The sequence below is a fragment of the Petromyzon marinus genome, chromosome 6, assembly GCF_048934315.1.
Source record: "Petromyzon marinus isolate PM22_M1 ecotype Great Lakes invasive population chromosome 6, UKy_Petmar_22M1.pri1.0, whole genome shotgun sequence".
Classification (NCBI taxonomy): domain Eukaryota; kingdom Metazoa; phylum Chordata; class Hyperoartia; order Petromyzontiformes; family Petromyzontidae; genus Petromyzon; species Petromyzon marinus.
This window is the reverse complement of record NC_133672.1, coordinates 10,372,650-10,399,853: the sequence shown is the minus strand read 5'-3', so window position 1 is coordinate 10,399,853 and position 27,204 is coordinate 10,372,650. Positions and strand designations below refer to the sequence as shown.

At 43.8% G+C, this 27,204-nt stretch overlaps 1 protein-coding gene across 2 annotated transcripts; it reads right to left on the bottom strand.

Moving 5' to 3' along the window:
• Nucleotides 1-26,012, bottom strand: LOC116939526 (stonin-2-like). 2 transcript variants are annotated; one of them, XM_032948040.2, is made up of 4 exons: nt 25,858-26,012; nt 5,652-7,487; nt 4,844-5,046; nt 1-3,844 (listed from the first exon to the last, which is right to left on the bottom strand). In XM_032948040.2, exons 2-4 carry the CDS (start codon nt 7,399-7,401, stop codon nt 3,767-3,769), a joined length of 2,031 nt encoding a protein of 676 aa, XP_032803931.2. In that variant the 5' UTR covers nt 7,402-7,487; nt 25,858-26,012; the 3' UTR covers nt 1-3,766. The 2 variants fall into 2 exon arrangements, with proteins under 2 accessions (XP_032803931.2, XP_032803932.2); XM_032948041.2 differs by lacking the exon at nt 25,858-26,012 and adding an exon at nt 22,474-23,306.
• Between the last annotated feature and the right edge of the window lie 1,192 nt (nt 26,013-27,204).

The following is a 27,204-nucleotide window of genomic DNA, read 5'->3' as shown; positions in this document are numbered from 1 at the left end:
GACTGGAAACAGGGCAACCTTTATTAGTAGGTACTGCATTGCTATAAATTAGTTTATTGATCTGTTTACCACATTACCGATGGAAAACTGTCAATGCGCACAACTTACCTGTGCATTTTTTAAACTAAAAAAATCAATGTAAAGTTTAATGAAAATACACATCTCGTCGTAGAAAATGTTAACACTTTCATTTTTCTGAATAAAGTACAAACTTTACTCAACGCATATTCCAAAACCTATTTCCTTTGAGGAAAGTACGTTGTAAGATCTAACATTAATTAGAAGGCTAATGAACTGCGTTGAGCTTTCTAAAAACCTAAATCCACCGTATATATGAAAAAGGATGCAGGATTAATTCAAACATTTCCATTTAACAAATGGCATTAAGAGCTGTTTTTTTAACAAATACAATAGCATGCTCTGATCAAGAAAAAGATGATGTGCTGCTGTTGTGTTAATATTGATTTTAAAAAATCTGTCTTTAACTAAATAAAACAATCACCAGTTGTATTAGACTATATTATATACTGTACACGACTGTGTTACAACCAGGGATTAACTTCAGCCAGAGCTGTCCAGGGCTGAGCTCAGGCAAATATGTATTCCGTGTTGTTTTTTGACATAAATGTACAATACTTTCGGCTCATTTATTTTTATACAGTAATATATGTATACAATAACTGATGTTTACGTATATTTGATAATTATCCTTAAAATTATTCAACGTCTCAAATTACCTTTTTTTTAAACCGTGGAAAATTACATTGAACAATACCATAATACTATTCTCTTGAAAACAATGCAACGGGGTCTTCTACGTCTGTATAAATTAATGAGCACTAAGCAGCATGCTCTTGTAATAAGTGATAACATCGACAATAAATACAGAACACTATATACTACACATGTCTAGGATGCACTTAAACACAACCCACTCAGGTGCTGTGTAAGAGTGGGGTGTTTTAAGAGTTTTCTCTAGTTAACAATTTCAAGACACATTTAGTGGATCAGATTTAGCTCACCAGGTAATGACACCGGCCAGATAGTTCGGGTGTAACAACGATTAATTTGCTCTTGCCCCATAAGGGCTTAAAACAATAACGAACCATAGAAATCGGTTGTGTGGATCACTTGTGTAGCCCACACCGAATAGAACCAAAGAGTATCCACACTAAACTACTCTGTGTGCTGTGCCCTTTCTTAAAGGCGCCTTTGTTCCATTTAGCTCTGTCCGTGATATTATTCAACAGCTTTGCATTGGATACTCCTCCCAGTTGCAACCAGTTGTTCAAATGTCTTAATTTTTGCACGTTAACCACTTTCCCGTACTCAATTTTACAAGTCTAAATATTTTATTCAGCCTTTTGTTCTCTCTATTCAATGCACTAGACTGCATTGAATACTGTAATCATGACATTATTATGGTTTTAAAATAAACCAATCAATACTAAACTGCATCAATACACATCACGAAGGCATAGATTTTGATAAGGTGGCTAAATATATCGTATGGTCAATTTCAACAGGCTGTAGAGGGTAATACAGCATATAAATGGGGGTGTGGAAGCCATGGCGAATGGCAGGCAATCAGGAAAGAGGTTTTCTTTAAATATTCTTGTTTCTTTCGGTAAAGTCACGTAGATAAGAAAACCCACAGAAATTTAAATAATAAAAATAAAAGAAAAATAATAAATTGAAGATAATAAAAGCAAAAAACCCACAATAAAAATTAAAATCTATAAATATGAAAGACAAAAGAGTTTTTTTTTTACAGAAGAGTGTGAGCAGCAGGCTTGTACTGTACGTGGTGTGGGGAAGAACTGGCTAAAGGGTATAACTGAGAATACAAACAGCAAATAGAGTAACACAGAGAAGGGAAGTCTTGAGTTTGCATTCTGAAGGATAAATCCGCTGTTGCCACATCAACAACTCTCCGTTAACACTACATTGCCATACACAGAGTATTCCTTTGTACTAAACTTCACCAAAATCCATTACGATCGAGTACTTGCCATCAATGATCACCACTAGACTTGTGCTCATCACGACTCGAATCACGTACAGAAAATACGTGCACTTTTTAACTCTTCGAAAAGTTACATGAAAAAAAAATTACATTGACCATAAATAAATTACAGCATATATATAAAAGAGCAAGCATTAATTGAGTGTGATGATGTGTAAATAACACTTGCCTGGTTAGAAGCATATGCAGGTCATAACCAAAGCAGGCACACAGCAAAAAGAGCAGGTCTCATGAATATTTAGTTCGACAGGTTGAAATTAAAGGCCGCGGCCAATACTTGGTTGAGGATGAAGAGTAGAACTCCTCGTATATGTGACCCTATTTCCTGTGATTCCTATAATCTGTGGACCCTATTATCAACAACAAAAAAACTAATTTGCATCCCTCTGTGGACAAATAAGAGTAAATTTGAAGGTGGCATTGCAGAAAATGAGATCAGCAATGGTCATCCACAAATCACCTCAGATAAGTGAAAGTTCTTCTCCAATGCATAATCGTTATATAATTGACTATGGTGGCATTAATGAATATTATCTGCCACGTGAGGAAAAGATGCTCCTATACAGAACTTACAAAAAACACATTCAATGGGGATGTAGCAATGTATAGATTTACATTGTTATTGGTACAAGCAAAAAGTGTTTTTTGTAATTTCCAAATAGTATACAGCGAGTTTTTTTTGTGTGTGTATCATCCACAAAAACTGTACAGTCACTACAGATGCTCTATGCACCCTGGAGGTGATGATTCATTGTATCCCTTTTTACCCTCAAGTGAATAGACAACAAATGTCCATGCAGTACACAGTATTGTACAACAGAGCTGTTCTGCTCCACTGCATTATAGTCTTACATTCCACGTATACTCCACATTGTATTTAGTCATAAACAACCAGGGCTTAATTCTAACTGAAGCTCTGCTCTGGAAGATATCCCCCCCTCCCCCCTTCCAAGGGGGTTGTGAGTTCCAGAAAATTATTCTATGAGAAATTAAGCCCTGTCAACAACAAACAAAAAGAGCATTAACATTCAATTTGAACTACTGTAAGGTTACATTTTCCATTTAGATTTTGGAAGATATTCACGTGATGTAATGCATTCACAGATGATACACAACTGATAAATACAGTATCAAACAATTTAAATTCAACATACATACATCAATCATACATGTTGTTCCCTTAGCTACTATATGGGGATGACTCAAATGTTTTATGATCCTCATCTTTAACTTGCAGGGGTGACTGTGATTTTCAATAGAAAAAAATGTAATGGTGTGTGAACAGGGAGACCTATCCAAGGGTGTGTCACACTGTGAGTTTGTGTTCAATCAATAGAGATCGCTGAGTTTATTTTCCCTGTTGATACTTCACAAGAGCCGGAGCAAACTTTGTTGAACAACACATCTGGTCAAACCTTAGCAGAGGAAGTATGGAAAGAAAATAAAACAAATACGAGGTCACATTTTATGGCTTTTTCTTGAAAAATGTGGGGGTGTTCAGAGGGGAAAAAAAAACGAGTTCAGGTTTAATGGAGTGTAAATCACACGCATCAAGGTATGATATATCTCTATCACATGGCTTCTGGGGTCATTAGGCCTCAATTAGTTGAAGTGGAAAATGAGGCCCTCGACCCACGTGGCATTACCCCATGCCTTGTGTATGACTTTTGTCATGCATTGATGTTCGGCTTCAGCGAGTCCTGCTGCTATTCAATCCGTTATCAATAGTCATTATTGCCTTCACTGCAGCGCACATGCTGCAGGTCTCTCTTCCACATCAGTATCTCCCAGATGCAACCACCTTCGCTCCATTTCCACCTGCAATGCAAGATTGGTTTTAAAACAGTTTATAGAGTATTCACTCCAACACTAAAAGCATTTAACATGGCCACTATATGGGATGTAATTTGTAACTGAAGATGAAAGCACAATCAGTTGTTATCATGTCCACGAACCTCGGCAAGACCTTAGGGGAGAGTAAGGTCACTGTGAATCTATCACCACTTGTGGATGATTATAGAATTAAGTGAAAACATAAGAATATCCATTGGCAGTAGGCCACAAGGACATACAGAAAATACCTATCTACTCCTGTCATTGACACTGCCTTAATGTAACAAAAATGCATCGTGGAGATGAATCGGTGAAATCAAGTCATGCGTATCGATGAGCTTTGAGCAATGGCAGCAACCTGGTGAGGCCTTCATCAACCTGACGAGATATTAACTACCTCGCCTGGGTTACAGAAGGTCCTGAGTTTGATCCTGACCCTGACGCCTGCATATATGGAGTTTGCATGTTCTCCCCATGGTCTCCGGATCCACCGGTTTTTCTCTCCACATTTAGAAACATGCGTTTACAGTATTTGGCTGCCATAAATTCCCATATGATAAACCACTTTATTGAGTTATCATTTATTTGTGGACAGGTCTCCTTTGAAAAAGAGCTATATAGCTCAGTGGGCTTTTACCTGGTAAGAAAAAATATATTGCAACACATTTGCCAATATACAGTACAGTATATCAAAGCTACCATTTCTGACAATGTCTTTATTGCTGAAAGATACAAAGCCATTGCCTAAAAGATTGCCCAACAGTAGCTTTCTGTTATGTGGCAGTGTTAATAACATCAGCATCACCAGCAGCAGCAGAAGCAGCCATGGTTATCCCACTGCTCGATGCAGGCCTCACCAAGCCACCACCACCACCAGTCACGATCCTGCGATGCATCAATGTTGAACTGATTGACAACCAACAATCAAAGTTCACTTCCTTTCGCTGTGACATGCGCTGGTTTGTTCGACGTATAATTGTTTACCTTGCAGTGAAAGTGAGACTTGTAGGTGACACATCTGCCCAGGTTGGGATTCGCAGGCGAGCTGACGCAGCCCACCAGGGTCCTGGAAGCCATCGCCGCTGGCATGTCAAACTCCACGTCCACGGAGCGGAAGAATGCACAAGGAAGCTCCTTGTTTGATCCCAGCTCCAAGCGACACGAGAAGCGGTGAGGATGATCTGCAGCTTCAGAAGAAAAAAAAAAGGGGAGAAGGAAAAAAACGTTTCAGTTTCAAAATGACAATTCGACACTTGGACGAGTCTGTTATGGAGAAACGGTTGCTTAAAAAAATGGCCTTTGTGTGGCATGTTCATGTATATTTGTATCCATATTTGCATTACTGCTAAAGTAATGTATATGGAATTGAAATTTTTTTGTCATAATAGGAACAGAAAACTAAAGTGAGATGGGTGCAGCCCTGCGATTATTTCCTCATGCCCATGCTTCCGGAAGGGTTCCCAAGAGAGGGAGCTCAAGAGAGGCCCTCTCGAGGCAACGTGTGGCCTTCTCTTCCACGCTGACCAAAATGATCATGGAAGAGATGGAAGTGCCCACCACTTTAGCCCACAACACGAGACTTACTTCGCGTGGTGAACCCAATTAACGAGTACACTGCTGGGTGGACAGAGGCAGGGGGTGTGGGCAGGGGGGTGGAGTTAAGAAACCTGCCTCACTGTTTCAACGACCAAAACAGAAGTGACTTTTGCATTGCCAGCCCACTGTGCGAAGTTCTAAATGGGTATATAAATTATTGTCCTTTTGTGTGTGTGTGTATGTATGTGCCACTTACCAACATTCCTATCTGGTAGCTTCTCAATGCGCCACACAATAGCATTGAACGCATGTTCATATTTTGCAGATCCAATGGTCACTTGCATCAATGGCTCTAAACCGGTGCAGCTGACACTGCCAAACTTGGCGCTCTTATTCACTTTAGCGGTCAGTGACTTTTGCTTGATGAGGTTCTCGGTGCGGAAGATTTTTACCCAGTCTGCCGGGATAGGGTATCGTACCATAACATTCTCACATGGGACAAGCAAGTGGGGGCTCTGATTTGATGAGAACTCTGTTGACATCACCAGCCAAGACTGCAGCTCAATAAAGGCTCCTTGAACAGTAGCTATGGTTTTTATCAGAAATGGGAGTCCCTTTTCTGGGAAAATTGTGCGGAATCGCAGCAGCTCAATCTTGCAAGCATCTGGCGGGGTGAATTTAACCATTTTGGATGCGTTGAACTCTACAATTTTGGTACAGGAATGGAATTGATAGCCATAGAAAGCCATGCTGTCAATTTCAGTGAACGCAGTTTCCGTCGAATTTGTGTCGCAATTATGAAAGTTGAGGCAGCAATCGTGATTTCCAGAAATAAAGGCAACCGTTTGAATATGTGTAGTAACTGCATGTTGTACGAGGTCATTTTCCACATTTAGAATGCCCTGAAATTCATCGGAGACCTCCACCAGCATCATATCCTCCATATATGCCACATTTGTTTCCACGGGACATGGCAGCTTCATCAGCTCATCCTGTACCGACTGCACGAAACTGGTGAAGTCACCGTAATCGGTCGTGCCAAGCTTCAGCAGCTCCGACCTGTTGTCAGCAAACAAGAGCGTTGGCTTTGCCTGGAATTTACGCTTCTCTTTGTACGCAACGGCCTCGATTCGTAGAGTGTGAATTTTGCCAAGCTCGTTAAAATGCTCCAGTCTAAATTCGGAAAGCTCGTGGCCAATTTGCAACGTGAACTTTTTAAAAGGCTTTTCTAAGCCTTTTTCGTAGTAGAATTGCATCAGCCCATCCTTGAGAGTAAGATAGATAGGTCCCCATTGTCGAGATGACATCTTGCTCTTCCGCTCCGGGATCCGCAGCATGAGATGCCAACCCTCACTCTGAGCGACATAGTCGGGGCAATGCACGCACAGCGATGAGACAACAGCAGAAGAGCATGGTAGATTATTGAGGCTATGCGAGTCTACGGCATGACTCTGCTTCAGCTTCACGGCACATTCTTCCTGATGGCCAGACTCCACTGAACTTATTTGGCTGCTCGTTCCATCAGAGAAGCCAGAGCTTCGCTTGGTTTCGTCAACCTCATTAGTGGGAAAGCACGTGACTGATGATGAGTAGAGGTTATTTCCCCAGTCTCCTTCCCCTGAGGGTTTCGAGATTACATCTTCCAAGTGCTCACAGTATGAATGAAAAGGGTTAACTGGTGATGTCTGCGCTGGCTCAGGCAGATTCGTCAAAAAAGGATTTGTTGGATGCAGTGGAGTGTACAGCTCCGATTCATACTCAGAAATGGTTGTACATTCTGGCGAAGAGGTTGTCTCACTATTGAGTGGCTCATTCAAAGAATCAGTGACATAGCTACATATCTCAGATTCCCCCTCTAAACAGTGCGAGTCAAATGCAGAATTGACAATTCCATTTGCAATGTTGGCCCTGCATTGATTAGCATCGGAGGAAGAGACTTTCTCCCACTCTGGGACCCCGGGCTCTTCATCAAATGTCACCCATTCTGAAAAATGAGCAGCAGTCATGATGCCCACACTGGACAGGCACAGTTGTGTTCACTCTCCCAAGGCTGCAGTGCAATGCATCACATCCGCGAGTCTTGAGCTGGAACCTTAAATGAGACACAGAGTACCACAGAAAGGGAATATGGTGCAGGCATTGATGTTTATATTCTTTAACTACTAATATATTCATTGCACTCTATGGAAATCTTGACTTTATTATTGTGATTAGCCATGTTCACTTATAATAAAAACGAGTTTACAACAAATAAGCCCCTTTCACTAACTGCTTCCAAAGGCTGAGATTGTAATATATATATGGTAATGTGACACCTCCAGTTTGCAAGCACGGTCATAATCATTTGTTCACGGGCATTGTGCTATTGTGTTATATGAAGGCATATTTAGAGACATTTTAGCGATTCGCTTACCAATTTAAGAATAACAGAGAAGTGTGGTAGTCTTTAGTAGCTTTACTCATTATAGCAATGGATAACACAACTTTAGACAATAGAGTATTTAATTTTAACACGGTACATTCATTAGGATAAAAAATGCTCACAATTAGTTACATTATCATTTAAAACAATACATATACATGGAGTGCTCTTGCCAAAAACATTGAGTAACCCAGCAGCATTTGCTTAACAAACTGGCCTGATGATGAGACTATGAAGGTTGAAAGCAATCCAAAGTTTGCTTGCTGAAACAAGTGCTGCTGGCTTAATATCAGTCTGTAAAACCAAAAGACCAAAACATTTGTATTTTCACGTGGAGAAAAATAATATAGTTGTGCTCATACTGTTGTATTAGCCTTGATACATGCAGCATTTAAGCCACATACATTTACAAATATAAAAGTCCTGCTTTGAAATTGATGATGAAATTATAAGTTAAAACTAAACTTTTATTTTTATTTTACCAGGTAAGGCCCACTGAGGTATATAGCACTTTTTCAGAAGTTACCTGGCCGCAAATAATAGCTTCACAAAGTGGCTAATCACGTGGAATTCTATCGCAGGCAACTAATCTAAAAGCATGTTTCTAAATGTGGAGGGAAATACCGGAGAATACGGAGAAAAACTCGATGAGGCCACGGTGTGAGAGAACACGCAAACTCCAAATATACAGGCATCAGGGTTGGGATCGAACCCAAAACCTCCTGTATACCAGGCGAGTTGTGTAATATCTAGCCACCGTGCCACCCCAAAGGATGCTGGTATAATGAGTGTTATTTATTTCAGAGGTGTTTTTCAGTTACATATACTATCGATGACTAATCTCGATAGGGCAAAACAATATCCCTATCAAGGGTATTCGCCTTCCCTGAAAATGGGGCGCGCCATCTCAGTGGATATCTCCGAAATTAGAGACAAAAATGTGTACACAGTGAGGTTACGTATGTAACTACAGTGCCGTAACATGGTTTCTATCTAAAAATAATACTCTTCAAGGACACATTTTACACTCTTAAAATTTGAACTTTAAATAAATCTCTTTACGTGGTGTGAGCTCCAATGACTGACGCCGAAACAGACTGCATAAATAAATCTACATTGCAGTACTATACGTGGCAGTACAGCATTTGTTATTGCAGGCACTTTTCCGGTAAAGTACCCATTTGTCTGCGAATAACGACTCCACTATAGCCCTGGTAACATAGCCCTGATAATGTTGTTGATTTACTCTCCAGCACACCGGCGGGCTGAAGTAGTTTACTAATTGGCACGTCTTGTTTAAGTGACAAACTTCACTGGCTGTGTCGGGTTGTGGAGAGACACGACGCATTTATACTTACGCGATGTAACCCAACAACCTTTATAATGAACATTATCCTGGTAACATATCCCTGATAACATAACCCTGGTAACATATATATGTTAACCTAGCCCTGGTAACATAGCTCTGATACAATAGCTATGGTAACATTGCCCTGGTAACAATAGCTCTGATACAATAGCCCTGGTAACAATAGCTCTGGTAACAACAGCTCTGATACAATAGCCCTGGTAACAATAGCTCTGATACAATAGCCCTGCTAACAGAGCCCTGGTAACAACAGCTCTGATACAATAGTCCTGGTAATAATAGCTCTGATACAATAGCCCTGCTAACAAAGCCCGGTAATGACAGCTCTGATAAATAACACACCTCTGATAGCGCAGCTCAGATTGAATAGCTCTAACAACATAGCTCTCATGACATTCATATTTGACATCAATTTGCATAGCAACTGTTCCTATTTTAACAACGGATGTTTTCACTATTATCATCATCAGCCATTATCCACCACTGTTCAATGAAAGCCTGCCAATGTTATCAGCATCACTAATACCCTTGGCAGTCTGTCTCGTTCGTGCGGGTGAGAGGATATATACAGTGGGCGTCATATTTCTTTGGGTTACTTCTCGGTCACCAGTCTCATCCATATGTAATGAGATAGTGACATCTACTGATTGGAAAAGGGAAGCACGGGTACAGGCACCATTATAAACATTATCCAGTCCCCAAAGGGAGAGGTATCTAGGCCAAAGGTGAAGGGCTGAGCCGGCCAAGAAAGTTCCACGAGAGGGGGCGTGACCGCAGGCACAGCCTAGCCGTGCCTGCGGCAATACAAGCGGAGGCGGAGGAGGACTCAGGATCGGTGTGTGGAGTCTTGGGTCCGGACTGCGTCACTGCTCGCCGCCATCTCTCTCCATCGTTCGGCCACGTGGCGGATCGCCTGCGGAGTTCCACCACCCTCCCCGGCACGCCGTCAGCCAGCGGCGAGACCGGGAGCGGACGGGCGGAAACAGCCGTGTGATCAACCGTGTGTGTAGTCTGTAACAACGTGAATATCCAAGTGTGTACTCGGAAGAGGAGAAGATAACGTTAGCTGTGCAGTGCCCAATTGTGAAATAAAGAGGAGTACCCTCTACACGACGTGTCGCGGAAGTCGCTCATTACATTGGAGTCAGAAGTGGTTGAAAACAAAGAATACAGTTGACAGAAGATGTGGTCCCGGTTATGGAAACCACGGCGGGAGAGGTCGCTGCGCCAGAGACGGTCGGCGCGAACACAACACCTCCGCACCAGCAGCCCCGAAGACGGCTGGAGGAGGGTGATGGAGCAACTGAACTCATTGCGGGCGGTGGTTGTGCAGCTGGTGTCACTCCTCACTGCTTCTACGGTGGTGGGGCACTCAACGCACACATCGCCGGAAGGTAGCGACCGGGAATCCAGGGTGGAAGTTTCGGCGGGTTCGTATACAGGTGAGACGGCCGCCATTACGCGTGCAGAGGGAAGCACGCAGTCGGACGCCGCCATTTTGGGCGGTGCGGGAGTCCGCCATTTTACAAGAGACGCATGGTGCGCAAGACACTGCGGCCGCAGCTAGGGACGCGCAGAATGTAACTGATCGTACTCGAAGACTTCCTCAAGTTACAGAATTCGTCGCGGCAGGTGGAGACTGAATGCTTGGCGATTCGAGTCGGCTTTCCGTTCAGTACATTTGACGACTGTTTTGGACGACGACACTCTTGCGGTCTTCAGAGCTATTCCTATTGAGAAAGAGTCCACTCTTCGGGGTGTTTATGCTGAGATGGCAGATGTGTACGAGCCGCCTTCCGACACGCGACGCAAGTTTCTTCAATGTAGGCGAGGGGAGGCCGAGAAGCAGCGTATTGTTGGTGTTAGCGGGTGCTGCTTACCCTGGTGTGAATCCGGAGGCCCTCGACTCGCTCATCATGGAACTAATATTGGGACTGGCTAGAGCCATGGGGTGGTCTTACCTGTGTGTGACGGAGACATACAAACGTCCCGGGGGTCGCCAGATGTCTTCAGGCCCACGAAAATCTACAGCGTTGGTCTCAGATGGCGGCATGGACGGGGGACCACAGCTAGACGGGGAACGGAAGGGATGGTCACCGAGCAAAGTGGTGGTGGTTCCAGCCGGCGATGCGTCTTCAGAGGGGGACGTCGCTGCTGCGATTCCGCCGTGGAATCAGAGACAGGGGAACGCTGCACTCCATTGATGGAGCTGCAGACCACATCAACGCGAGGACTGGGTGGCGCAGAGGCCACCTTTGGCCTGTTTCCACTGCGGCCAGCCAGGGCACTTCGCGAGGGGATGCCAGAATCGCCCTCTGACACCGACTGCTGCTCCGGCGCCCACTGCCCCTCCAACGGCTCAACCTCAATCCCAACAGACGAGTCGGTACACATCAGACACCCGGTCCATTTTGGCACCGGGCACCGGGGTTCGGTTGCGCAAGGGTGGCCTAGCTCGAGGACACAGTGGAGGAAATTGGCATGTCGCGTGGTCACGGCGGCTGCGGGTTTTTCAGCGGGTTTGGTGCAGGGAGTGGAGGTGCATGTCTTAGTGGACACGGGAGCCTCGGCTCCCGTGTCCAATTGTTGTCGATTCCGGCTCGTCAAATATAACCTGTTGTTAATGCTTGTGTAGCGGTGAATGGTGGGAGCATGGGCATCATTGGTCAGGTGGATGCCCGCATCATAATTGGCAAAGTGGCTGTGCTTGGGCTTGTCCTGATCTCGAGGTTGCAAGCAGCCTTTTTGGTACTGATTTCCTTAAGAGGATGCCCATCAAAATCCTCGTTGACCAGGGTTGTTTTGAAATGCCGTCGGGTCACGGTACAAGCCCTTGTTGATGTTGCAGTGGAATTTCCGCCGGGATCCCAGATGCTTGTACCGCTACGCTATCGTAAGGAAATTAAAAGTGTTTATTCGACAGCTGAGGTCCTTTTGACCCCGGCGCTAGTTGGTGCACAGACAGTCCTTCGCTCCGAGCAGGCCCCGTCCTTGCTTAACGTGGGCCCGGATGCGGTGGTGGTTCACGCCACCACCGTGTTTTGTGAACATGATGCCGTTACGCCGCAGACTTTTGTGGGTGCTATTGACCGCGTTGGGGTCGCGGATGAGATGTGGGCTGAAGCTCTGTGTCGGGAGAATTCGCAGTTATCTCCCAAGCAACGGAACGACTTGCGGCTGCTCTTGTGCGGATTCTCTGTAAGAGTGAATTTGATATCGGTCGGACCTCCCTGTTGCATCACCGTATCGACACAGGGGAGGCCGGCCCTATTCATCAGAACTCGTACCGGTTGAGCCCAGTGGAAAAAGATTGTGTGCAATGGGCGGTCGACAATATGTTGGCCACCGATTTTATTTCTCCATCTAATAGCCCTTTGGGAAGGACAGTAGTCTTAGATTTTGTGTTGACTTCCGTAAGTTGAACAAAGATTCAGTGGCCGACGCGTACCCGCTCCCGCGCATAGACGACTCCCTGGATGCCTTGACCGTTTTTTCTCTACTCTAGATTTGTCTTCTTCCGCAAGCCCCAGGGAATTGTTCAGTTTAATTGCCTTCCGATGTGCTTAATTCGGCTCCTGCCACCTTTCATTGACTCATGGAACTCGTCTTGACTGGCCTGCAGTCACACTTTTGAAGAACATCTCCGACATCTGCATTCCGTTTTCGCTAGGATGCGTACAGCCAATCTGAAATATAAGCCGGCGAAATGTAATTAATTACAAAATTCAGTGCGCTATTTGGGTCACATTGTTAGTGCTGAGGGCATCGCCATGGATTTGGAAAAAAGGCCTTTGTGCGTGATTGGCCGACCCACCAAGTGTGTCGGTGATGTGCGCAGCTTGATTGGGTTTGTGTCATACTACCGTAGGTTCGTGCCGCAATTTGCTACGGTCGCCAAACCCTTGCATGCTTTGAATGCTAAGAATCAGGTGGCGTCCGGAAGAAGAGGCTGCCATTTATCCTGGACACAGATGCTAGTGACACGGGCATAGGTGCCGTTTTGTCTCAAGTTAAGGTGGTCGCGTACGGCAGCCGTGTCTTCTCCCCCGCGGAACGTCGTTATTGTGTTACTCAGAGGGAATTATCTGACAATACAGGCCTTGCCTCTAAGGCAGGGAGTTCATTGTTCGTACGGATCACGTGGCCCTCCAGAATTCCCTGAAGGGCGAACAACCTTCTGGCCAACTTTCGCGTTGGCTTGAAATCTTACAGGAATTCTCGTTCTGCCTGACATATCGGAAGAGTGCTCGACATTGTAACGCAGATGCCTTGTCCCAGTTGCCTCAATCGCCTCGTTATCCATGTTCGTCGGGGGCGGGCTGTTATAGACCCTCTGTGTTGCAGCCGGCTGCCGTTATGTCTGCAGTTGCTGGTTTGGAGGCCGCTGGGCCGGTTGCGCTGCTTGGTAGTGTGTTGCAGCTTGCACGCTTTGCTTGGATGCACGAGCAGTTGAATGACGCTTCCTTAGGGGTCTTGCGGTGTCATGCGGAAAAGGCACGGGAAACTATTGCGTCAGTTAACGGAGCCCGATTAGTCCTTCATGACGGCCTTTTGATGTGGAGAGAGGATATGTTGGATCGCTAGCGGCTTGTCGTCCCCACTGCTCTCCGGGGTGACTTGGTTCGCGCGCTGCACGAGGATAAGCTGTTGCACCTCGGTGTCCAGAGGTCTCTCTTGACAATACAGCCTGACTATTATTGGCCGGGGATGACAGCCGATGTTTCCAGATGGATCCAAGGATGTGTTGAATGCGCGCGCAGGAAACCGCCCCAGCGGAAGTCAAATCTGCCGCTGCAATCCATTTCGTTTTCGCGTATTAACGAATTGGTGGCGCTCGATATCTTTGGACCCTTTCCGCCCATTCCACGAGGGAATAAATGTATTTTATTGGGGGTGGAATATTTTTCCTGATGGCCTATGGCTTGGCCGCTGCCTGACCAGTCGGCGGCCTCCATTGTGGAGGCGTTTTTGTACGGTTATGTGATAGACAAGGGAGCCCCGGAGCAATTGCTCACTGACCAGGGGTGCAATTTCGTGTCTAAATCGCCGCATGAGGTTTGCGACGCTTTGGGTACTAGGAAAATTAGGACGTCGCCGTACCACCCACAGACGGATGGGATGGTGGAGCGCATGATTAGAACTTTGACCTCCATGCTCTGTCAGGCGGTCGACGCTGGGCAGACGGATTGGGATTTGCATGTGCCGAATGTAATCGCCACGTATAGGATGGCCCCTCATACTTCCACGGGGTTTTCGCTGCTTTTTCTCATGTATGGCAGGGAGAATGTGCCCCCTATAGATGCTCAATCGGGTTCATCACTGGATAAAGGGAAGTTCAGATTGTCTGAGCATGTGCAAATTTCCCTACAGTGCATTTCTACAGCTCGAGAGGCGGCCAGAGTTGCCGCCAAAACACAGGCGCGCAATGAACGTAATGCGGGGAAGCGGGATCACGTGCTGCCATGGTCCATCAGCGACAAGGCATAGTTGCATTGCCCCCAGGTGCCGGTTGGTACGTCTCCTAAGTTACATAAGCCTGGCAAGGACCTGTGGAAGTGGTCGAGGTGAAACGGCCACAATGTGTGCGTATCCGGTCGTTGCCGTTGATTCGTCCATCCTTCTTGGTTGAAGCCGATTGTACCTCCTCTTCATCTCCAACGATTGGCCTGCCGGTGTCTGATGTGTCCGACGAGCCGGGGATGGTGTGTTCGGAGGGCGTGTGTCGGAAGGACTGTGTCGTACCGTCCACAGCATCCGGGCCTGTGACCATGGACGGGGCTCGGAACCTCGCCGGAATCGAGGATGCACCTGCTGCTGCTGAGCCTGCTGCTCCTGTGCCTCCTGTGCCGCAGTCCACACCTCCGGTCGATCCGGTGGTTGGGGCGCCGCCCGAGCGGGAGCAAGAGGTCGTCCCCGTTGACGGACCAGCGTCGCGGACTCGGTCCAAATGCTTGCGGTTCCGTTGATCCTTGCTCTGGAGTGCTCGGGAATGTCGGAGTGCCTAGGGTTGTTGCGTTTTGTTCCCTTCCTCCGTCGTGCCTCTTATATCCCCTTCTCGCCGTGTTCCCTCGTATTGCAGGTTAATTGATCCACGCGTTGTCCCGCTCTTTAAGGCACACGTCACGAGTCCTCTTTTACACCTCTTTGTTGTGCGCATATGTGCTCTTACATGTTACTTGAATATTAGCCGGGACGACTACTTTTTTTATTACGGGGAGGGGTGGGGGGGGTGATGTAATGAGATGGTGACATCTACGTGAATATCCAAGTGTGTACTCGGAAGAGGAGAAGATAATGTTAGCTGTGCAGTGCCCGATTGTGAAATAAAGAAGAGTACCCTCTACACGACGTGTCGCGGAAGTCGCTCATTACACATGTGCTATCAAAGATCAAAGAGCCCCCATACGTATAGTCTTTGGACGGACTGTTTGGGTAAGTGCTGTTAGCGAGCACCTATGAAGGCTGGCACGGCACACGAGGGGGTGGGTGGCCAGCACCACGCCCAGCCGCCTTTGTCTCCCTCATCGCGGTATTTGCACACCTCACCAGGTACTATCATCGCTTCCAGCACTGTGTTCTGAATGAGCTCACTTACGTCTCTTAACAGTGAACAAAATGTCTCCATTTTGATTTTAAGCTTTCGTGACTGCAGGGATTCATATTCTTGGTTCTTTCGGTAAAGTCACGTAGAAGGGAAACAAAATAAGAAAAATTTAAAGCAACAAAATAATCACGACGTTTCGACTGCAACACAAGCAATCATCATCAGATGTGAAAACAGCTGTGGTTTTCACACCTGATGATGTTGATTGCTTGTGTTGCAGTCGAAACTTCTTGAGAATTGTATTGTTTTATATTTTTCTTATTTTATTGTTTCCCTTCTACGTGACCTTACCGAAAGAACCAAGAATAAGATGTCTCCAATTTGCATTGTTCTTGTTCCAGGCAACTCAGCGAATTAGTATAGAGACATGTCATAACCTGCCAGACTCAATAAATACAAATGGCTTTTATAAAACATTGTTTTGATTGCTTATTGGGTGTAAGTTGTAAACGAATTTATATTAAAGAAAAGCTTGCTTACAAGGGGTTACAGGACAGGACAAAGCAGCTTGCATACACACACAACAATTAGCAGGATCATAGCCAGGTTTCTCCCTTCCCTCTCTGTTTTTGTATTTGAGCTGCTCAGAAAAATGTACAATGTGTGTCTTCTTGTGGTAATACATCTTAAACTAGATTCTACTTCTGGCTTGAAGCACCTAATGTCTTCTCCAGAGCATCATTCGTGACTTTCTTCCACAACTGCTGATTCCTTCAGCACTGGGATGGAACAAGTTAAGCAGCACATTCACTCAACTCCCAGAGCTCCTGAAGAATCTCCATGAAGCCATCCAGATTTGTAAACACAGACACAAATTCATCTGAAAAGATGGATACAAATTAAGCAATCATTGGAAGGACGTGATCAACCAGGTAAAGTTTTCACTGCTTTTATGTTCCCTTCCTACCTGCCAATATTAGCCGACTCTCAAATTTCGGGGCCCTAGCCGAGCTCGGCCCTCGCCGAGGATACATTTACAAGCAAAATGTATCTCTCCTACTCGCACTCTCTTGCTCGCTCCTACATTAACATTAGCTGCCCCGCCCATCTCTAAACCTTTATAAACAGCTTGCCCTCAGCAGATTCACCCTCTTTTTCACCTGAAGGCGGTTGCTTGTGTTGCGATCGAAACTTCGTGATCTATTATTTTTTCGACCCACGTGACTTTACCGAATGAACCAAAGAGTATGGATTCCTGCAGTCACGAAAGCTTCAAATCAACACTGTACACTTATTAGGGTGGAGATTTTGTCATGAATGTTATTCCACTTTAAATCTACACATATCAGTCACGGCATTTGTAACAAAATGACACATCTCATTGGTAATTGAGGGTCCCACGTGTTTGACAACAACTTGAATGTGTTTGACACGGAGGGCCTGCCGATATGCAATTTCATATCAATGCACCCTGTGTAGTGAAAATGCTGACATTGGTACAAAACGCTCTGTGATCCTTGAGTTGTTTTGCCAAACCATTTTTTTTATTCTCTGTGTACAGTGATAACATTTTGCATAAAACATGACACGTCTTCCTTTCGCTTGTAAGGATGCCATTTTGTTGCAGAGTACTTGTGTGAAACACAGTTGTACAGAAAACATTTTGCAACGTTTCAACCATGCAGTTCAAAACGCTCTCAAATTGCAACTCTTTCATTATCGATTACACCAATATGAACAACCCTGCGTGCTGTTTTTTTACGGTGCTTATTTTAGCCTTTTATAATATCCGCTGCTGTTGTTGGTATATGGTCTCTGGGAGAATATTTGGCTTCTCGGCTGTTGCTGTGACTGGTTTGACGAGTAAAATAGACAGGTGGGAGGAAAAAAAACCCCGACAAAATACCGTGGAGCCCTTTTGCCAGGAGCTAGTCCTCGCAGCACTGTTCATCAGCCAACAGGAAAGTCTACGCAGCTCGGCATGGATGAACACAGGCAGATATGTTGCCCTTCACAGAGGTTCTGAATGACAGCCTGGGACACTGAAGCCATGCAGAACAGTCTCTGGCACGGGTCGATTAATGGTGTCGTAGGCATTGACCAGGTCGATGAAGAAAAAAAGTGCAGCTCATTCCTGTATGTGTGTGAAAGCGTGTGTGGTGTGTGTGTGTAAACAATGTAGAGTATATAAAAGCAAAGATCCCCTGAATAGACTCTTAAGGGCAAGTACCGTTAGCGAACACCTATGAACGGTACACGAGGGAGTGGGTGGCCAGCACCGCACCCGACCGCCTTTATCTCCCCAGTCTCAATGTTTACATGCCACACCAGGTACTCATTTGAGGCTGAGTCGACTTAGGAGAGGCCCAAGACCGCTTCAAATAATCGTCACCGATGTTGGTGGCCGTGAGTGGTAATCGAACTCGTGTCGCCGGGTTCATAGTGTAGCGCTCTAACCGCTGCACCACCACTCCCCATAAATAAATATTGTATACTGCACGTGCTTATATGGGACGCCCTTGAGCTATTTCACCCTCATCTGGTTGCCAGCATCCATTTCAATGTAGAATATACAGACAGTACAACCAGCTGAGTCGCCTTCCACGACGCAACAGCTGCCTGTCATGACTCATGTATAATCACACACGACCCGTTACTGTTGGGCTCGATGTTATTGCCTGTGCTTGAATACGAAATCTATATTTCTGCTATAAAGAAGAGCCATTGTCCGAAAGGTCACTTATTTCAATATACAGTCACGTGTGTGTTTTTCAGGCAGTGTTATCGATGAATGTGTTGAGTTTTTGTCTTGCTATTGGTACTTGTGCACCACTGCGAATGACCCACTATCACGAAAACAGCACCAACAAAAAAGTGTGTGTTACACACTTTGTTGTGTGTTACACACTTTTCTGCTTTGGGACTATATCTGGTAAGGTATACTGCATATCACTTCCAAGAGCTAGTGTACTTATAATTATTTTCTTTTCTTCCATTATCTCTTATTTGACTCCCATTGCCTTGTAAACAACTTGAAGAAGCCGCAGTGTATGCCCTGGCAGGCACACACACACACACAGCGCAACCCAGATGCTGTTGTCTTTTAAGAGCAGCATTGTGAGACTGCCCCATCTGTTCGTGACTCATTATCAAACCACGCTGCAAACCCACACAGCACTTTCACACTTGTTTGTTCACTCACGCCCGTCTCCGTGTTGCATTTTGAGATTGCTTAATCCTGTTTCTTGAGCTAAAATTGAGATGATTAAGTCTCTGAAAATCACGATGAGCTCTTTTTTGGCGCATTAGTAATTCATAATAATTATTATTAGCCATTGTCTAAATTCGCAAATTGCAGTATAGCATAGCAATAAGCAACGTGCACATAATGCACGATCGAGTCGTGCCTTCCTGCTATTTGCAAGCACACCTTTGGTAATGGGGAGAGTGAGTGGCCCAGTTACAACAAAACGAAGATAATGCAAAGCACATGTAAATTAGACCATAAAAAGATGTATTGTTTACTTGCGCTGGAATGGGGGTGAAGATTTAGATTGCACCATCTTGTTTTTTATTGACTTCTAAAGTAATTTTGTTTACTTGCCAACGTGAAACATGGGCGCTGAGTCACTGACCATTTCTGAGTGAGGAGCAGCTAACGATAAAACCAGGGTGGGTAAAGATACGTTGTTGTATTTTCACAAGCATAGTTAATCCACACCCCAGATGAATGTCGAAACCCCAACTTTGTAAAGAGCAGCAAAAACCTAACGATATGTTTACATAAAAAAAACATCTATCAAGATACGCATATAGAGCATCACATTGCCGCTGAACATTAAAACCCTTGCAGATGTCAACGCCTCATTGTGCATGCTGTACAATGCTGCTATTTCTCGTCGAGGCCAACACATTGCACGCGTTGGCCCTGTGTGCCTTTTCTTCCATAGCAGCTGCCACGCACAGTCATAAAGTTATCCTAATGGGCAATATTCCCAAACAGTTTTCATTCAAACCCCCCACCCCCTCGCCCAACAAATAGCTTATATTAGTTTAAAAAAAAATCACGATTGCTTTCTCAAATGTGTTATGAAAGCGCTAATTTGGATTAACTATATGAATGCTGTATATATCACACGCTGCTGTTTAATATCCTCGTAGTAGAGGTTGGATAGGTCCATACACATATTTGACCTTCTTAAATGCCATGCACCGAGCCTGTTGACATTTAGTATGTATGAGGCTTCTAGCCGAAAATGCACCATTCCTAACTTACTGGCGTTCACTGGTAAAAAAAAAACCCTTGATAAACATACTTCTTGCCTTTTCTCCAATTCCCTGTGCACTGCATATGGTTCGTTGAAGTCTCGTAGTTGTGCGTTGTCTTTGACATCGCTTTCTTGCCAAAATAGCAATGTGGACGTGACGAATTAGCATTGGCAGATCGAGTCCAAAAACAAATGCGCCTCTATAAAACCGTGCACAGATAGCTCAAACTTCTCTGACCGACAGTTCTTTACAAACACCACGAAAAGTTAGGAAGTAACTGGGAGAAGTACGCCAACTTTAAATGTCAAATGTATACTGTAGATCCATCGCTTAAAACCAAACATTTTTAGAGCTTCAGGTTTCAAGTTTATTTTGTTTACCCACGTGAGAACCGAAGACACTCAGTCCATTGGTCGTCTTGACCAATACTTTTTTTTTCCAGTAGCATTTGTTCGAGCTAGCAAACAAGAGCACCGGTTTTGACCACTTGGGCGAATTAGCAGAGTTAGTCTTATCTGCCACTCGATTACCTGTTAATCTTATTACAGATGTGGGGTCTGAGAAAACTCCTGTTACACACATCCTCTCCTATCCTGCATAGTCAACAAACAAATGTTTGAAGACAGATGGATATGATTGGAAAATGCATCATAGTTTATGCTTTCACGTAAAAAAATGCAAAAACTGGAGTAAATTTGCAGATAGCATTGCGTATAGTAGGATCTATGTTGTTCGTCCCCACATCACCGTGGACAAGAGGAGTTCTGATATCCTGCTGGGCCTTCAGATGCTATCAGCAAGATCATTCCATCTTCACAATGAAGGCCCACTTAGCGATATTATGCAAAACCCCATTATGGGCTGCTGTGGAGGATGTTGGTGTAATGAATTCAACAAGCATGAATACTCTTCTGTACATTGATCTCCCCAAAACAAACACGAATCCTCCTTTAGGCCATCAGCCTCTTGGCTCTCCATAACACTGTTATGTAGCAGCATTCGTTCAAACAAGTAATATGCTGATAGACTAAATATTATTGTATTACAATGGTTTTTAGCAAACGCAATTTACCTTCGAACAAAAAGTGTCTTGTAGATTGCAATGTTTACAAGGCGCACACTATTTGACGTGCAGTAAATTTCAGCATACATTCACAAAGCACTCATTGTAAACTATATCAGCAAAGTGAAAGATGTATTATCTTGCGTGTGATAATAATGGGAAATAGCAATAGCTTTCTGAGGTGCAACAGCAGCTGTCTAATAGATTACACATCTTTACAAACGCCAACATTTTATTTACATGCAGAATAAACCACAACACCTGTGACTTTGCTTATTATAACCCTATGGTCACAATCATTGCCTGCCATTGTCATATGGTGTGCCATACCAAAATATTACTAGTTACAATTATATTATGTCTGTGTAAATATTTTCCTTAACATTTTCCAGGTGAGATAACAGAAGCCGGATTCTGCATGAATTATTTTCTCAGAACCTATCCGACACCGCTTATGATGGCATTTGCAGCTGTACACAAACTGTTTAATGAAAACAAATGTAAATGCCTTCCATAATTACATTCTTGCTAATAACACCAAATTGTTTTTTTCATTATTATCTATTCCAGTAACTTCTGGGGACCTGTAAATTGTAAATAAATATTATTTACTTTTCCAATATAGTGTAATAAAAGCACAGACATAGATATTTTCTGGGAGTAATTGGTTCACACGTTATAATTGCACCCGTGGTGTTTTTACAGTACGAATTGCATCTGAAGTCATTAAACGTGTCCCATTAGCACATGCAACCAGGCTACACTTTATATGCCTATCATCGCAATGTAAACATTACCTAGTGATCAACATGTTGTTATTGCCACCAGCTTAACTGGAGTATTTTCAGTTAGGGATTGCAGGAAAAACGCCTCATTCAATGTTGATATTATTTCTAGTTATATTCCATACGGCAAGGATCATCAGTATTCTATAACGGCACTGCAATTAAATACAAACAAACAAGCGATTGATAATTTATAATGAATGTTGAAGCTTAAGTAAAAAAAATATAACAAAAATATTCCAACTACTATTTCCTCACAACAGATGTTTTCATACTGTTCAGTGGCTTCAAATCACGCAACATGCAGTTCCTCTGTCAGTAACATGCAGCAACTTCCACATTGCCTTTTTGCTTTTTATACAACAGGCAAATAACGAAAACCAAATATTGCTCTTCGCGAAACAAATATAATATTCGATTAAGTGACCGTTCATAGATAGAAGATCCTGTTCTCTGCGATTATAAACTCTTGCACAATGAAATGCGTTTTTTTTATGAAACCGTTAATCAGTTTAAAGCAATACCATTCCCATCACCAGCATGCTACCCGTGTACGTAAAACCGATTTAATTTGAATCTCGCTTTAGAGCCTAGCCAGGGTAGTACATTGCCGAGACGCTACTCACCGACGACACTGGCTCCCTGCAGTAGGCTTGTTTCTGACTTTCAAACAAAACTCAACCCAGCTCGGAGTGGCCCCAACTTGCTTGTTACACAGCACGGGCACACGGCCAAACGAGAATCCGTGCCTACCCAGGCAAGCGCTACTGTTACACAGTTCCCTCCTGTCAAACTGGCCTGGGAGGGGGAACAGTTTTTTTTACTTAGCAGGTGCTTTTTATGGCACTTGGTTCTAAATTACAGGAAAACGATCTCAGTTTATTTATATGCATATAGTGTGCCAAAGGCGGTATTTAAAAAAAGAAAAGACATTTGATGCTGGGGTGACTGGGGTTTTGGTTTTTGAGCAATGGTGCATCAATTTTGTTTTGGTCGGTGAGTGCAATAATAGAGCTGCCACGGTCTAGGGTACGGGCGAACGAATATGCTGGGCACGCTGGCCGCAGAGACTTGACGAAGAGCTAATCACTCGCAAGAAAGGCAAAAAAAACGTCTTACAGTCGCGAGAGGCGATCGTAATTTTGAAAGCGATACATTCACAATGATGTCTGTCCTTTTGAAACCACCGCCGGTGAATAAGGCATCCATCATAACACCACCATTTGAGTGACCGTGCTTCAAACCCCTGCCTGCTGCTGGTTCTTTCTCTATTGCACATTGGCGAAGGGCACGCGAGCAGAGAGAGAGAGAGGGCCAGGTGCTGTTCAGATGTCACGCGCAAGCGATGCAGGTGTGGACTCAAACTGAAGTTGGCCGGGTTCATAACGAAGTTGAATGACCGCTGCATTTGCCACCCATCGAATCGTGAAAGTGGCTGTACGAGCCAATGTTATCGTTGCCACGTTTTCAACACGCACACACGCGCACACGTGCACACACACGCACACACACGCGCACACACACGCACACACGCGCACACATACGCACACACACACGCGCACACGTGCACACACACGCGCACACATACGCACACACACGCACACGCGCACACACACGCGCACACACACACACGCACACACACGCGCACACACACGCACACACATACGCACACACGCACGCACACACACGCGCACACACGCACACAAACACATACGCACACACACAAACACACGCGCGCACACACACACACGCACACACGCTGCACCGCTGTAAACGAGTAACGGCACGCTGTTGTGTTACGCATGCATCCGGTGTATATCGTGTACATCACGGTGTGCGTTGTAAATTTACGAGCAACAACATCTTCTTGCGTCACCGATATATAAGTAATGAAATAACAAACAAATGAAGCCCCTCGGGAGAAATATTCGTGCCATGATGCAACAGTATTTTCATCATGATTTTGTTAATCTGTTTGGTGAAAGCCTAGCTCTGCTTGAATTTTACCCCACCATCAATCACGTTAACATTCCATATGCAGCCAGACTCCCTTACTTGGTTGATTTACATTAACCATCGAGCATAGCATTGTGTGTCCAGAATATGACTGACATACAGCTCTCCTGGCATGTGAAAACATCTGCCAATAATTCTTATTTTAGGTAAGTTGATTATTTTATATGTATATACAGTATATGAGTAATGTTATTGGGTTTTTTGTTACTTTCTATGAGACATATACCGAAAGGAATTGAGGAAATGGTTGAGCTCTGGCACAGTGGCTAACATCAGTGGGGAGCGATATCCGAAAAACCCACACCGGTTAAAATAAAATCCACAATCCAAATGTTGTGGGGAAGACTTCATCCAGCAGTGGATTGATGAAGGTCTGTTAATCATTAATATTATTATTGAGTATCAGCCTCAAATGCAGCATTCGAGTTATTTCTACCAACCTATATGTCTCGAGATAACTAACCTTCACAATACTGTACTTAATGTCCATGCAAATGTGTGGCAAGAACGTTAACATATGCTGCACTTGCATAATTACATGAAAATCTGTAGTCAATTTAAACGCGTTATTACCAATTTTGGTTTTTAAATCACAATTTTCATAATGCTCCGCTGATGACAGGCACGTTGAATCAATTATATCCCCGTTGAATTATGTGGCTCATTTCCATGGTGCCTAATTACCTGGTTGTGGAAGAACAAAGTCAGATTTCAAACAAAGGTGGGAAGAATAAAACATAAACATCAGTAAGGACCCCATAGAATTGGACTTATTTGTCAATATCAACACTTCAATCACCCACATAACCATTTATAAATTACATAGAATGAAAGCCAGTTGAGTCAAAACTACTTACCTATATCATCACTCTAATTTGCATAGTGCTTTGCAAGCGACACATTAAACACACACATGCTAATATGTTGAGTGACGGAAATATTTTTCATTACTCAATATAATACAGTTGAAGCCTGTTAAAATTTAGGTTATATTGCCATTTTATAGTCGCATTAATCATACTTGCACCATGCATCAGATGTTATGAATATGTTATAAGCAGTGCTGTATTATGTTTGTTCAATACCATATGCATCCCCCAAAATATATCACAAATTATCAAGGGACATTACGCTATATCAAGCTTAAAATAACAGCAACCAAAGCTTTTTCAACACTCCCGACCAAGTAGTTCAATTCATTAATGCTGTGTATGATCTTTGAGGCCTGGGTCAAGAAGGTGTCTGATTTCATAACATCATTTTCTGGTCACTCGCTAAGAGTCATCCTGTAACCACCGTGCTATCTTCCGATACATTTCGAAGCCTGAGAGGACATCCCACAACGAGCGATTTCAAATTCTCTGTTACAGCTTCTGACAATTTTGCATATCCCAATTAATACACTGTAAATGTGACATTTCCATTTGTACGTATAAACTTTGCATTGGTTGGTTACTGTAATGATGCATGAGTGAAACGTCAATCTTAACAAGCGGGTTGAGCCATTCACTAATTTTGATGAGTAAAGTTGCACGAACTAAATGTTATTTAGTTTGCTAAGGGCATATGCTCAACTTGCAAAACACGGTTTATAATTTGTAAATCTGATACCAGTGCACGTGAAAGCAATGCTTCATATTACTGCAGTGTAATTTGTTTTTATTATACTAAATGTATAAAATTCACTTTGAAAATGTGTATGAGAATTGAATATTAAATGTACGTTTAAAATTTTCCATTAAGCAACAAACATCATTGTGCTTATTCATTACGTTGTTTTTAAAAGTAATCGTAGCATTCGATCTTGAAGTATTTAGGCCATTTTAAAAAAAAAAACTTCTAACAAGCTATGCACACACGTGAAGCATAGGAACACTAAAAAGCGGCCGTTTAACATTTGCACAAAACATTTTTTCAAGGAGCCTGAAAACATAACGCCGTAATATTATGGCCTCACAACTGATTAAGCCATTCAATAAAGTAGCAACTCATACCTTCAAAAATGAGAGAACTATAACCACAAACGTATAGAAGTTGCGAGCCTGGGACCACTTGCAAGTCTTCTCAAAGCTTCCCTCAACTGCTCCTCCAAGCAGCCCCTGCTCTGGGTCTTTGTACAAGGGAGGGCATTTGTCCAGCGCTATTGTTCCACTGTGGTCTTGGATTTGTTTTCGATGCACAGGCTGTCGCCTCAGATTTGTGAAGCTCCAGCAACTTCTGTCGCCCTCAATGGGCTGGGAGGCTTGCACAATGGAGTTGGGGCACAAAGCGTCGATTGTTTGGCGAGCCACGCGCAGAGCTGTTCACCAGCAGAGGGCCTGTGGGAACATTTCTGGGATTTAGTTTTTTTTTCCTTCCAAAAGCAGGGCCTCAAGTATGGTGGCACCGTGGTTGGCCTTTCTTGGGAAACACATTTGGTAAATTTGAACAACTGTTGGTACAAACTGTGCACCATTTCATTATACGATAGATTGTTGCTGTTTGTATTCTGAACTGTGTCGTTGTGGTGCTCAAACTATATTCGATTTATCCATGTGTGGCAAACTTTTAATCTTTTGGGAGAATTGTATTAAATATTGACTTAAAGCTTTCGTGACTGCAGGAATTCATATTCTTTGGGTCTTTCGACAAAGTCACGTAGATAGGATCAAAGAAAATAACAAAGCATAACAAAAAACTACGACGTTTTGATGGCAACACAAAGCGGTCTTCATCAGGAAAACGGGTGGGGGTCCCTTTTGAACCTATCTACGTGAAATTTAGATTTAAAGCTTTCGTGACTGCAAGGATTCATCTTCTTGGTTCCTCTCTGCCTGTGTTCCCACCCCCCTCCCTCCCCCTCTCTGGAGGTAATGCTTGTAACGTACAGACTCATTTTTAACTCAGCCCACACAGCTTAATAAATGCTGTCCATACATGACGGCGTCCATTTGAGCTCTGTCTTCCGTACAGACCTGTCTCTCCTCACCTGAAGAAGGCTACTTGTGTTGTGGCCGAAACGTCGTGAGAATTTTATTGTCTTAATTTTGTTTTATTGTTTTATTCTCATTCAACGTGACTTTACCGAAAGAACCAACAAGACTATCTAAATGACTTTACCGAAAGACCCAAAAAGAATGAGAATTGTATTATTCGCCACTATGTGTGATTTTCTGCTTACCATCATACGAAAGACACGTTTTTCGACACTTCCACTCCCATGACTTTCATACCATTAAATATGATACTGTAGAAAAAAGCGAAAATCATTTCACATTTAAGTCGAACTTCCCCTATCTGTGGTAATGTAAGGGGTGAAAATTGTGGTTGAGATTGTCTGCATGTTTATCCGCGAATGTATT